General features: G+C 38.8%; 1 protein-coding gene across 2 annotated transcripts in view; it reads right to left on the bottom strand.

Moving 5' to 3' along the window:
- Positions 1 to 12,331, bottom strand: part of usp43b (ubiquitin specific peptidase 43b) — a 75,447-nt gene that overhangs the window by 12,631 nt on the left and 50,485 nt on the right. For both annotated transcript variants that reach the window (XM_040123723.1, XM_040123722.1), the window contains exons 9-14: positions 9,772 to 9,875; positions 7,345 to 7,422; positions 7,103 to 7,232; positions 4,784 to 5,126; positions 3,579 to 3,737; positions 2,842 to 3,015 (exon numbers count right to left, since the gene is read on the bottom strand). In XM_040123723.1, coding sequence (XP_039979657.1) covers positions 2,842 to 3,015; positions 3,579 to 3,737; positions 4,784 to 5,126; positions 7,103 to 7,232; positions 7,345 to 7,422; positions 9,772 to 9,875 — 988 coding nt within the window. The remainder of the gene's footprint in view (positions 1 to 2,841; positions 3,016 to 3,578; positions 3,738 to 4,783; positions 5,127 to 7,102; positions 7,233 to 7,344; positions 7,423 to 9,771; positions 9,876 to 12,331) is intronic.

Raw genomic sequence — 12,331 nt, 5'->3', positions numbered from 1 at the left:
TATGTGACACATACAGTAAGTGACTGCTCATGCTGACCAAACATTTCCTACTGCTCCTTCTTTACATTAAAAGCATTCAATTGGTGAACATGGCAGCTTTTATTGTGAAACGGTCACAGAAAGCGCAATGTATTCGTCATAGAGATTAGTGCAAAACTTCACAAATAGGTCTATAAAACAACTTTAATTTTCTGCATTTGACAACAGATCATTTTTATACATTGCAGGAAGTGATGGAGACAAACAGCTGCAGGTTACAGTATGCCCACCTCACAGTCCCCTGCAAAGTAACCAACTTTACTGTGCCCTGCTGTTGTGTGGAAACTTGCACCATTTGCAGCATAATATTAGATCGAGGTTACGATTATTATGATTGACTTCTTTATTAAAACAACGTAAGTTTGTTTGGCCGGACTGTAAAGAGATACACTAGTAATCTTCAAACACAGAAGCCTTAGAAACAGCTATAAACCCTGATATACAGTATATTTAGGCTGTATTTCTCCTATAGACCTTCACTAACTAACTTCAATTATTTCTTCATCTAAACCATCAAACTGTCTCTTAGACCCCATCTCAAGTAGGCTACTTAATAGAGTTTAACCCTTAGTTAGCACTTCTTTACTAGATATAATCAATATGTCTCTATTAACTGGTTATGTACTACAGTCCTTTAAAGTAGCTGTAATTAAACCTGTTCTCAAAAAGCCTACTCTTGATCCAGGTGTTTTAGCCGACTCTAGACCTATATCTAACCTTCCCTTCCTCCCTAAGATCCTTGAGAAAGCAGTTGCCAATCAGTTGTGTGACTTTCTACATAATATTAGTTTATTTGAGGATTTTCAGTCAGGATTTAGAGTGCATCATAGATCAGAAACAGCACTGGTGAAAGTTACAAATGACTTTCCAATTGCATCGGACAAACGACTTGTCTCTGTACTTGTCTTGTCAGATCTTAGTGCTGCATTTGACACTATTGACCATCACGTCCTATTACAGACACTTTAACATTTAATTGGCATTAAAAGAACTGCTCTAAGCTGGTTTGGGTCCTATTTATCAGATCAATTTCAGTTTGTACATATTAACGATGAATCCTGCATGTATGCAAAAGTTAGACACAGAGTTCCACGAAGTTCTGTGCTTGGACCAGTTCTATTCAACTTATATATGGTTCCTTTAGGCAATATTATTAGGAAACACTCCATAAGTTTTCATTGTAAATTCTCATTGGTCAAACAATAGCTGGTGTTACTTTCTTAAAGAAAAAAGTGCTACATCAATAGTCTTCCAGGATTAAGTCTTCCATTATCTACTGCGGTGGTGGAAGGGACAGACTAGCTGTACCTGTGCACTGAGTGTACTCAATGGCCACAGTGCATTTGAGTGTACTCAATGCACTGTGGCCAATATAGTTAATCTAAAGATAACTCACAGAGTTCTTTTTCCCTGCGACCAATTGATTATAGAGTAGGTACGATTTCAGTCAGTTCCAATCAGTAGGCTAAACTTCAAGTGCGCCTTAAGGACAGAAAGACCTGGATGACCAGCTGTTTTCTGCTATTAAACTCAGACAAAACTGAAGTTATTGTACTTGTCCCCAAACATCTCAGAAACACTGTATATAACTCTTATCTTTGATATGGATTTGTCCTTTCACTCCCACATAGAAGGACTGCCTTTTTTTTAACCTACGTACCATTGCAAGAATCAGGCATATCCTGTCTCAAAATTATGCAGAAAAACTAGTCCATGCTTTTGTTACTTCTTGGCTGGACTATTGTAATGCTTTATTTTCAGGATGTCCCAATAACCCTGTGAAAAGCCTTAAATTGATCCAAAATTATGCAGTCCAAGTACCATCAGGAACAAGGAAAAAAGGTTGTATTTCTCCCGTGTCAGCTTCTCTGTAATGGGTACCTGTAAAATCCACAATAGAATTTAAAATCCTCCTCCTCGCCTACAAAGCCCTTAATGGTCAGGCACCATCATATTTTAAAGAGCTCAACATATGCTATGACCCCACTAGAACACTGTGCTCCCAAAATGCAGGCTTGTGACTTGTGATTCCTAGAATCTCCCAAAGTAGAATGGGAGCAGAGCCTTCACCTAACAGGCTCCTATACTGTGAAACCATCTTCCAGTTTGGGAGGCAGACACCCTCTCTACGTTTAAGTTGGCTCAAAACCTTCCTTTTTGATAAAGCTTATAGTTAGGGCTCGCTCAGGCTTTGCTTAAACCATCCCCTAGTTATGCTGCTATAGGCCTAGACTGCTAGTGGACTTCCCATGATGCACTGAGCTCCTCTCTCCTCCTCTACCTCTCCATCTATCCCGTATTCTTATCCCATCAATCCTTGTTGCTAACCTGGCCACTTCTCTCTCCCGTAGTTTTCTGCTTTCTCTTCTCTCTCCTCTCTCCTCCTGTCGCTCTATGCAGGTATTATTTCCTCCAGAGCTGGGGAGTCTGGATACTGCCACCACGATCCTGCTCAACCACCCACTAATAATAAGACATTATTATTAGTCTTATTATTATTACTATTATTCTTATTAATACTATACATCTTTATGTGAAACTTGCATTATGCTATGTTCTCTTTCCTTCCTAACTTGTTGTATTTCTGACAAAGTAGTTGCTCAATGAGTGTTTGCTGTAGTACTGAACCACACTTGCTGTTACCAAGGTAACAACAAGTGTCGCCAAATCAACCAGGACTGAAGCCTTAAGGATTATAACTATAAAACACCTGCTTGGCTTATACAGAACACTTTGTGTTTCCTGTGTGCAGTGGTGTCAAGACAATTAAAACATGCTACACACACTACTCCAGATACCTACTTTTTTCTACTGTTTTAGTGGGTTCATCTCCAAACACTGGCAGCTCAGGGGAATCTGGGGCCTGTATGGGTCCTGGGGGTCCAGGGATGGGTCCTCCTGACACCATGCTGCCCCTTTTACTGCCCCCCGTCAGCCGGACCAGCCAATGGTCAGAGGTGGATGAGCTGGTAGAACCTGCAAAAGAAGAATAGAAGAGAATAGAGCTAGTTTTTTGTGTATTAATTTATTCAAACACGGCAATAATAAACATGCACACCAGGAGAAAGAAGCCCTCTCAAAGCTACATCTATTGCCCCCGCAAAAGTCACACTGAGGAAACAATCCTGCATTCACACTGCAAAATCATCAGGTGGCCCACCAATCTGTGAATACCCTTATTATGCTGAAACCATGAAGATGAATGCTTCTCAGGAAATGGAAACCTTTGATGGCAATAGCCTTTCTCTACAACCACTAAGAACCTTCATTTATTGGCTAAAAAAATAACTGAAATCACATTGAAAATGCATACTGATGTTGTTGAGAAGCAGTGCATCAAATAATTTTGGCAGACTGAAATTAAGGAGAAAAAAAAACAGATTTTTGTAGGGTGATATGTAAATAATGGGTGTGTGAGTTGTAACGATAATCCGACCTTCCTTCTGTTAGTTCTGTATTTTGTAAGTAGGATGTAATGCAGATTCCACCTGACTGTACTCAGCATAACAAGCTGCTACAGAGAATTTGAAAGGACTAACCATTGACTGAGGAACTGGCAGACCAGGGGGGGATGGTGTTTCTTCTCTGATAGAAGAGGATGTAGGCTCCACGTGTGCACACATCCCCCTCTGGAACCGGCTCAGCACTGCTGTCATCATAGCTGTACCACTGGCCATCAACCGAGTTCCTACAGAAGGCTATAATCACAGTAACAAAGGAAAGAGATGAACTACCCATGTGATTTAAGTAAATGACAGAAAATGACCTATAAGAGGAGAGGAGACTTTTTAAAATGTATCTCTTTTGTGCGGTGGCCCAGGGGTCTACCATGGGTCGCTTTAAATTCACCACCTACATGCTACCCATGGTGCAAATCATACATAGATTATCACTGCTATGTAGATGATTTGCTGTATGTCCCATTAAATCTTGGTACCAGCGATGTGTCATTTGTTATGTCCTGTCTTGCTGAAATTAAGAACCAGTTGTCTAAAAATGTCCTGCAGTTGAATGATTTCAAAACAAGGTATCATAATAATGGCCCTTATAAGCCTCAGCACTTGCAATAATAACACTCTTGCATCTAGTCTGAGTGCTGTATCTAATGTTAAAAAAGAGATCTGTAATCTGGGCATCATTTTATGAGTATTCTTTTCATTTTCAGGTGAGTAAAGTGGTTCAGTCCTGTTTTGTTGGCATGTCTACAGGAGATCATCCATACTTTTGTTTTTTTTAATTTTTTTGCTATTGTAACGCTCTTTAGATTACAGCTGATACAAAACACTGCTGCCAGGCTTTTAACACATTCTAAGAGAAGCAACCAAATCAGACTAATCCTTGCTGCCCTTACTAGTTACTTGTCAGTTTTAGAGTTGCTTGCTAATATCTGTGATCTTCCCTATGAGCCTGTTTTTTGCTTGAGGTACTGTGACAGTGCCCTCCCAGTGGTTCCAAAATCTCACATTGTATCTAAGAGTGACAGTACAAACTCAGTCTCCGCTTTTAAATCTCTTCTTAAAACTAATTTTTTATCTTATCGCTTTGTTTTAACTGCTGGAATTTGATGTAATTTGTTGTAATTACTTCATTTTGATTTTACCTTTCATATTTTGGACTTTATTCACTTATTCTTTGCTTTTACATTAAAGCACTCTCTATCTTTTGAACATTGCTATATTAATAAAGTTAATATTATTATCCTTATTATCATTAGTATAGGTCGCTCCTCAGAAATTATTCAGACCTGTGTAATGTCCGCCGTGCATTCCTCCATGGTGGTTGCACACAGCATACAGATCATACAGGAAGTCAGGAGGAGCCAGGTCAGGTCGTCGGGACAGCTTCCACCCAGGCTGGAGAGGGAGCTGATGGGTGCCATGGTTGCGGTTCACCATGTGAGGTGTCATGTCCAGGCCCACCAGGGGGAAATGCACGAGCGTGGTGAGCTTGTTCCTCCGCTCTCCCACCTGCCTGAAGCGCTTCAGGTGCAGGATCAGTATGTCTGGCAGCGTCCATAGGTTCATCTTCACCATGCCCTGCTGCAGCTGCTTACAGTGCGGGCACTTCCAGGCATCATCTGGGGCAAGCTGGTGGGGGAGTGAGGAAGAGAGTGAGAAATAATAAGAAAAGGAGACAACATAGATCTTTATCAAACTCAGAGCTTGGAAAACCACCCTTCTATTCCACCTCTTCCTAATAAATCAGAAGCTTAATCTCCTTTGTTTTTATTATATTATATATATTATTTTTTTCATACTCTTGGAAATTAAATGTGACTAAACCTCGGAAATTCACAGTCCCTTTGCAGAGGACTTAATCAGCTTAATTTGGAACAGGAAGTACATTTTGAAGCTGTTGCCATGAATACTGCTTATGTTTACTTTTCCCGCCTCCCTCTGATTACCACCTTGAATACTGGGCAGCAATGAGTCATATCAAGGTCATTCAATTAAAGTTTAGAGTGAAGTGCTGAAGATTTTCCCGTTCTTGGTGAACATCCTGTTTCTTCTATCAGGGACATCATCTGTGAATCGCAAGTGAGATATACGTAATATCATGTATCCACAGTGAGTGGGTATTTTACCATATTTTGTGTGTGTGTGTGTGTTTTGTGTGTGTGTGTGTGTGTGTGTTTGTGTGTGTGTGTGTGTGTGTGTGTGTGTGTGTGTGTGTGTGTGTGTGTGTGTGTGTGTGTGTGTGTGTGTGTGTGTGTGGGAATGCAGGTGACTTCTGTACTCAACCATAGGGAAAAAATAGGAAAAGAGATACGATAATAGTGTTATTTTGTCTTTTATGGCATAGATATACAGAATAACACTTCTCAATACTGAGGTAAAATGTGACAGATTTCCTTCTGATATCTCATTTACAAGTCGTGAGAGAAATACTAAAATTGTGATGGCAATATCAATGGTTGACCTTATTATTTGCAAAGTCCAGAATTCTTAAAAAAACACCTTTAAGGGGGAGAATGCTAAAAATAAAAATGCCTAATTAACTGAAAACAATGAAGGACACAAACAGACAAAGACACACAAAGTATAATTGCTAACTTATGGTTCGGTTTATCACCCGCCCTTATGACCAACTAAAGGCTCTATTAGCAGCTAAAGTTTGCTCATTTACACTGAAATGATGATTAGTTGGCTCATCCTGAGAAACATTTGCCCGTCTGGGCTGAGTACAGCATGACAGCAGTGTTGCCCTCATGTCTGCAGGTCCTGTTGTTGCTGTGCTCCACTGTGTGGTGACATAAGGTCACAACAACAGCAAAACACACAATCGGCACAAAAACAGTGATATGGACTTAACTGCAGATAACACCTTATTGCTTTGACACCACATGTTTCAAATTTCATGAATAGTTTTATCACTCAAACTCAAATCTTTGCATATTTATGGTCTATTTTACCCGTATCATAACATTAAATTAATCTAAAATTTAAATTTAAATTTAAAATGTTTAAAATTAATTTAAAATTAAATTAAATGAAGAATTAAATAAAAAATTAAAGAAAAACTCAAATTTATTTGGAACATGTCCAGACTTCTGTTAACTAAAGATTTTATATATTTCATGACTATATATTGCATGCTTTTTTCGTTTTGACGTCCATTGCGCATATTGTACACATACATTTACAATTATTTAACACCTTTCCTGTTCAGAAATCTGTTATGGAGCATATGGCTCATAGTTGTCCAAAATAAAATACTTTATCAATAATAATAGCTGTTGCAGAAGGGAAAACTGTTGTCACAATGATAACTCATATTGTGAGAAATAAAATGAGAAGCAGAATGTTTTGTGGGTCATTTTGTAGCGTTAGTCACAGCACAACTGCTATTACCAATTTATTCTGAAACACATTAAGAACAGGATTAACATCATATTTTCCACATAGTAATTAATGGTTCAGATAAGGAATTTACTGCATACCCACAGCATATTAAAAGAGTTGATTAGGTAGGGATTCAGGAGGCTCAGGGTCACGGCAAATGGCTGATAAATGGTTGTGGCAGGTAGCAGATCTCTATAATAACTATAATAACTACAGACTACCTGTTCCTCTTTGGTGTAGAGCTGGAAGCACTCATCCAAGGTGCAGCTGTACTGGTGGACGTGGTGCTGCTGCTGATTTCTCACACTCTCAGCATCTTTCACCACTTCCTCCTGAATGTTACCGAAAAGGCTGTGGTCCAGGACACAAAGGGTGAGACAAACATGCAGAAAGTAGATTGATGTCAGGTTAATAGAGCAAAATGCTAGAGTAAGCTGGTGGTGGTAATATAAAAGGTACTGACCAGTCTTTGATTCTGTGCTCCCACTCAATGATGAGCTTCACGTGTGGAGGTCCTCCTGAGCTGCAGAGTTTCAGAGCTCTTAAAGACATAAGGCCAAAATTTACTGCACTTTCAAGTTGAGAGACATTTACAGTAAATTTACTGTACCAGCAACTTTATTTGAATCATTTTGAATGCATTTGTATTGATGCTTTTTCACCACTAGGTGTTAGCATTACCACACTACTTAAAAAAGCATGAGTGCTTGATACTTGGGCACAGATGGAGAGAAATTACACTTTGGATTAGCATCATTAGGCAACATTGGATGATATTTGCTTGTGTCTTAGTTTGCGAGCACCCGTGTGCGTGCGTGCGTGCGTGCGTGCGTGCGTGCGTGCGTGCGTGTGTGTGTGTGTGTGTGTGTGAAAAAGACACTATGTGGGATTGTCTTAGGGATTTAGTTGAGGATGTTTTAGGAAGACAAATCCATTATGAGTTACATTATAAAGGTAAACTCTCAAAACATCAAGTATGAAAAATAATCAACAAAATAAAATAATCTTAACTCAACGTCTACTTACTAGCTTTTTCCGGAGTTCTCAACCACATCTCACGATCTTCATGAGATCTAATTGTGAGATTTTGTCAAACTACTGTTTCCAGTTTCAAGAAAGAACGTCCATGCTCATTAAGATTAAACTTCTCAGATTTTTGGCTGCTATTTGGCACTAACAAAATTAGGGAATGTACAACTACCAAAGCTCAAGTTAAATTTTGCAAGCAGCACTTCAAAGACACTTTCAAAGAAAACTGTTGATGCAAAGTGAAAGAGCGGGAATCTAATCTTGTTAAAACATTTCACTTAAACCCACAAATGTCAACCTGGTGTTTGCTAAATTAAAAGTCAGGGGATCACCAAAGTTAGTAGGATTCATTCTTTGGACACCATGAATGTCTGTGCAAAATTCATGGCAATCCATCTAATAGTTGTAGAGATATTTCAGTCAGGACCAAAGTAGAGGACCGACCATGGCTAAAAAAAAAGCGAGATGTAACAAGTCAATTTGTAAATACACATTCGTCATATGGCCTGTATAAGAAACACAGTAATGTATATGACATCACACAGACACAGACAGTTTACGGAGGCTGAAAGTAGTGAACAAAGTACACTAAAACACTTGCACTGGTACATTCTTGTACTGTTTGATGTGGGTTGATTTGAAGATAGAGCATATTTCTGAATCATTAGAGTTCAAACACTATCATTACATTAGTTTCTAGGATACAGTGTGCTGCACATTTGCATTTCAAAAGATTTCTAAGGCATTTGCCCCCATCAGCACCATTCATCGAATGAATGAGCTGTTCTTAGTGACTACACAAATGGAAGTCCTTTCAAGACGCTGCCAAAATACCCCTTAGAAACAGCAATTCACTCGTGCAAGTGAAAGGCTTCAGACATGCATTTATGAAAAGTGAAAAAATGTCTGCACATTTCAATCGCTGCTGTAAAATCATGTCTAACATTTACAGTTGGAATGATATATATAATAAAAAGAAGATGAAAAATCAAACATTGACACTGTCTATGCAGATGTTCTGAAGCCAATCAACAGAAAATGATGGACTTTAACAACTCTAATAGTCATACTAGTGTGTAACGTGTTTTTATGTTGAAATGTCTTCAGAAACCGGCTGCCTGCCTGTAGTTCTCAACAAACACGTTATTAGATTAGATTGGAGCAGATTTAAATTGCATTAAAATTGATTACATTAGATCAAATTTGAATTAGCTTGTGGGAACATTGTGTCATTTCAGTGTTGAAATATATGAGCATCATACCAGTAATTCCACAACAAAAGAACACATTTAGAATAATCTAATAATCCTCTAGTCTAATAATAGGAGAATGTAGTGTGCAGAAAGCCAGTCAGGCCAAAACGGTAACAGTCACTTTTGACTGTGTTCACACCTGCAGAAAGGTTCTTCTTGCCAGTAAATACATGGAAGTAGTATTTACTGTATATCTACTCTAGAAATGTGTCCAAAGTTATTCCTGTCAGGTAAACTTGAATCAGAGGATAAAGGACATTTTATTTTATGAATGGTTATTTGCTTTTATTTAGCTCTGCAACTGTGGGTACTTCCCAAAACTGCAGCTAAGGATTCGGGATTAGGCAGGGATTCAGCAGGGAGCACAATCAACACCCCAAAACTGTGCAGAACCAATAGAAGTTAAAATGCCAGTTATCTGTATGGTGAGCTCTGATGATGGAGGGAAAAATCATTTAACACATCCAAAACAGCAGCATGTCACAGGACTTATATGGATGTGTTTAGAGACCATAAGAGCCAGCTCATGCTGATCAGCTGAGTGTGTGCGTGACGTCAGTCCTCAACAAGAGTTAACCCAATGTGTTGTGTATTTTCGACACCCTCACCTGTCGACAGCAGGGTGGTAGAGTGGCCGCCCATCCTGAGGTGACAGGTAGCTGTAAAATGCTGATCCTCCCACCACGCGGATGTTGAACAGCACTCTGGTATTCTGAAACGGGAGCACAACACTGTAAAACAATGTAAACCCATGGACAGCAGGGGTATTTTAATGCTTTGGTGCAACTCTTGTTCTTTTTTAAAGTATTTGTTTTAAACATCGTCGACACTTTATACCGTATATTTCCTTGATCCAATTGATTGCTACCAACTAAACAACATTGTTTGGCATGCCAGGCTCAACTCTATTTGGGCTGAGTCCTTAAAGATACTTGTGCAACAACCCAAGTAAGCACCAGTGTTTATTGTACCCTATAAATATGCAGTTTTATTGGGCTGACAAATCAGCAATCACTCCTTTTCCTTGTGGTGTCAGATTCACTAAGTCATTTTTTAAATTTCTTATCTCACATTTCACATCTGGTCAGTCATTAGTCAATGTCAGTTGATCACTACTTTTTTCCAGATGGAAATATCTTAACAACTATTGGATGGATTACCTGGAGTGCCATCCACTGCCATTTGCACAGACATTCAGGGTTTCCAGAGGATGAGTTCTACTGACTTTGGTCATCCCCTGACTCCTTCTAGTGCCACCAGCTGGTTGCCATTTTTGGCTTTTAGTGAAATTTCTTGACAACTATTGGATTGATTGCAATGAAATTAGATTCAGATATTCATGCCCCCCTCAGGATGAGCTGTAACAGTTTTGGTGATCCTTTAATATTCATCTAGCATATCAGTTCAAAATTCTAATTTGTCCAGTACTTTGGTTTATATCCAAATACCTGCAGAACTATTGCCTTTCCCTCACCTCAGCTGTACTTTGTGTTTACTCCTAATTAAAAAGTGTAAGCATGCTAAAATGCTAAACTAAGGTGGTGAACATGGTAAACATTGTACCTACTTAACATCAGCATGTTAGCTGATGTTAGCATTTAGCTCAAAGCACTGCTGTGCCTATGTACAGTCTCACAGAGCCGCTGGCATGACTGTAGTCTCTTAGTATTGTTAAGGTCTAAAACGAGCCCTCCCACCACACACTGTCTCACCACAACAAATTATGAGAAATGTCACTGCTTTTAGTTATGTCTTATTCATTCATCATGGTTTTGTATAACCATTGTGAGATACTTTCATGCTTAGAAAATGAGAACACACAGCATCAACATTTCTCATGACTTTTACTGTGATGAAGCATAATGACTGCTCAGTTTGGAGACTTCAGGCCATAAATATCTGGATTGAAATTACTTTATGAGTCCAATATGTGTGTGCAAAATAAATTTTTGGTTTGTTTAAATACTGATGTGTCTCTTTTTAATTTTGATTAAAACAGACGATGTGCAGTTTTCTAGCAAATGAAAGTGATTTGTACATACATTGGCACATCAGCACAATCATTTTTACAGGCTACAACCAGCCATAACAACCCCTGTCTTCCTATTATATAACCTGACAAGACTTCAGGCCTCATTTTATTATCAAAAGGCAAAACAGGTTTATTGATTGGTTTCAACAAATAATTATTTCAAACATTTAACCACCAGCATCAGATTAACTAGGGAAGTTCTTTTCTCATATTTATTGTCCCCCATGATGGAAGGGAGCAATCAGGGATTAGATTTGATCAGTCTATCTATTCATCTTTCTATGGCACACAATAATAGGGACAAAAGCTTCAGAATTTCTGTGGAAGGTTTATGCCTTAGCAATTGAACCGTCCCTGTGTTAACCGTTAACATTTAGGGGTTTATTTTCATGAATCCAGCAGTGTAGTGGAGAGCGCAGTCATATGTGCCCTGCCCAGTGCGCCGGGTGCATGCCAAGTGCATTTTGGTATTTTTGTGGCCAGGTGTGCCTGGCACACCTGCGGAACACTTGGAAATGGGGTGGAATCAGAAAGAATACATGGTCATACATTATAGATGGGCGTGTTAGAGGTTTTGACAATCATGGCTAATTACGTTCCCTCCTCTCATCCCCTTCAAACACAGTCTCTCTCGGTCATGACACACAGTTTTTGAATCCTGCGGAGAGTTTTTCTCAGAGGAAACTCTTCGTTGTCTGGGATGTACAGAATTTCAAAATACGGCAGCTCACATTCATTGCCAAGAGCAGATAATGAGTCTTTTAAGTTTAAGTCACTTTTGAATTCAATTTTGACATTTTGAAGATCTTACGATCATCATGTTTATGGTGCGTAATATTGAGCCGCTTTATCTGTCATAAAGTGATCCATAATCATCTGCCACAAAATGTTTTTTAATGTTAATCCAGTCTTGATTTGCTTGTTTTATAAGGAAGAATGATTACTGACAATCTGGTGAATAAATAGTTGCCTGCTTCATCTTAATATTGCAACATAAACTAGATCCTGCTATCATCCGCAAAAAAATTAGGACTTTTAAAACAACAGTCCTTTGTTTTTGGCAATACTACTATAAAATATAACCCGAACAGTCTCTATCAAGTCAAGTTAGTGATCGACATGTCTATGTGTAATGT

The sequence above is a fragment of the Xiphias gladius genome, chromosome 3, assembly GCF_016859285.1.
Source record: "Xiphias gladius isolate SHS-SW01 ecotype Sanya breed wild chromosome 3, ASM1685928v1, whole genome shotgun sequence".
Taxonomy (NCBI): Eukaryota; Metazoa; Chordata; class Actinopteri; order Istiophoriformes; family Xiphiidae; genus Xiphias; species Xiphias gladius.
The sequence above is the reverse complement of the archived record's forward strand: the minus strand, read 5'-3'. Positions and strand labels throughout refer to the sequence as shown.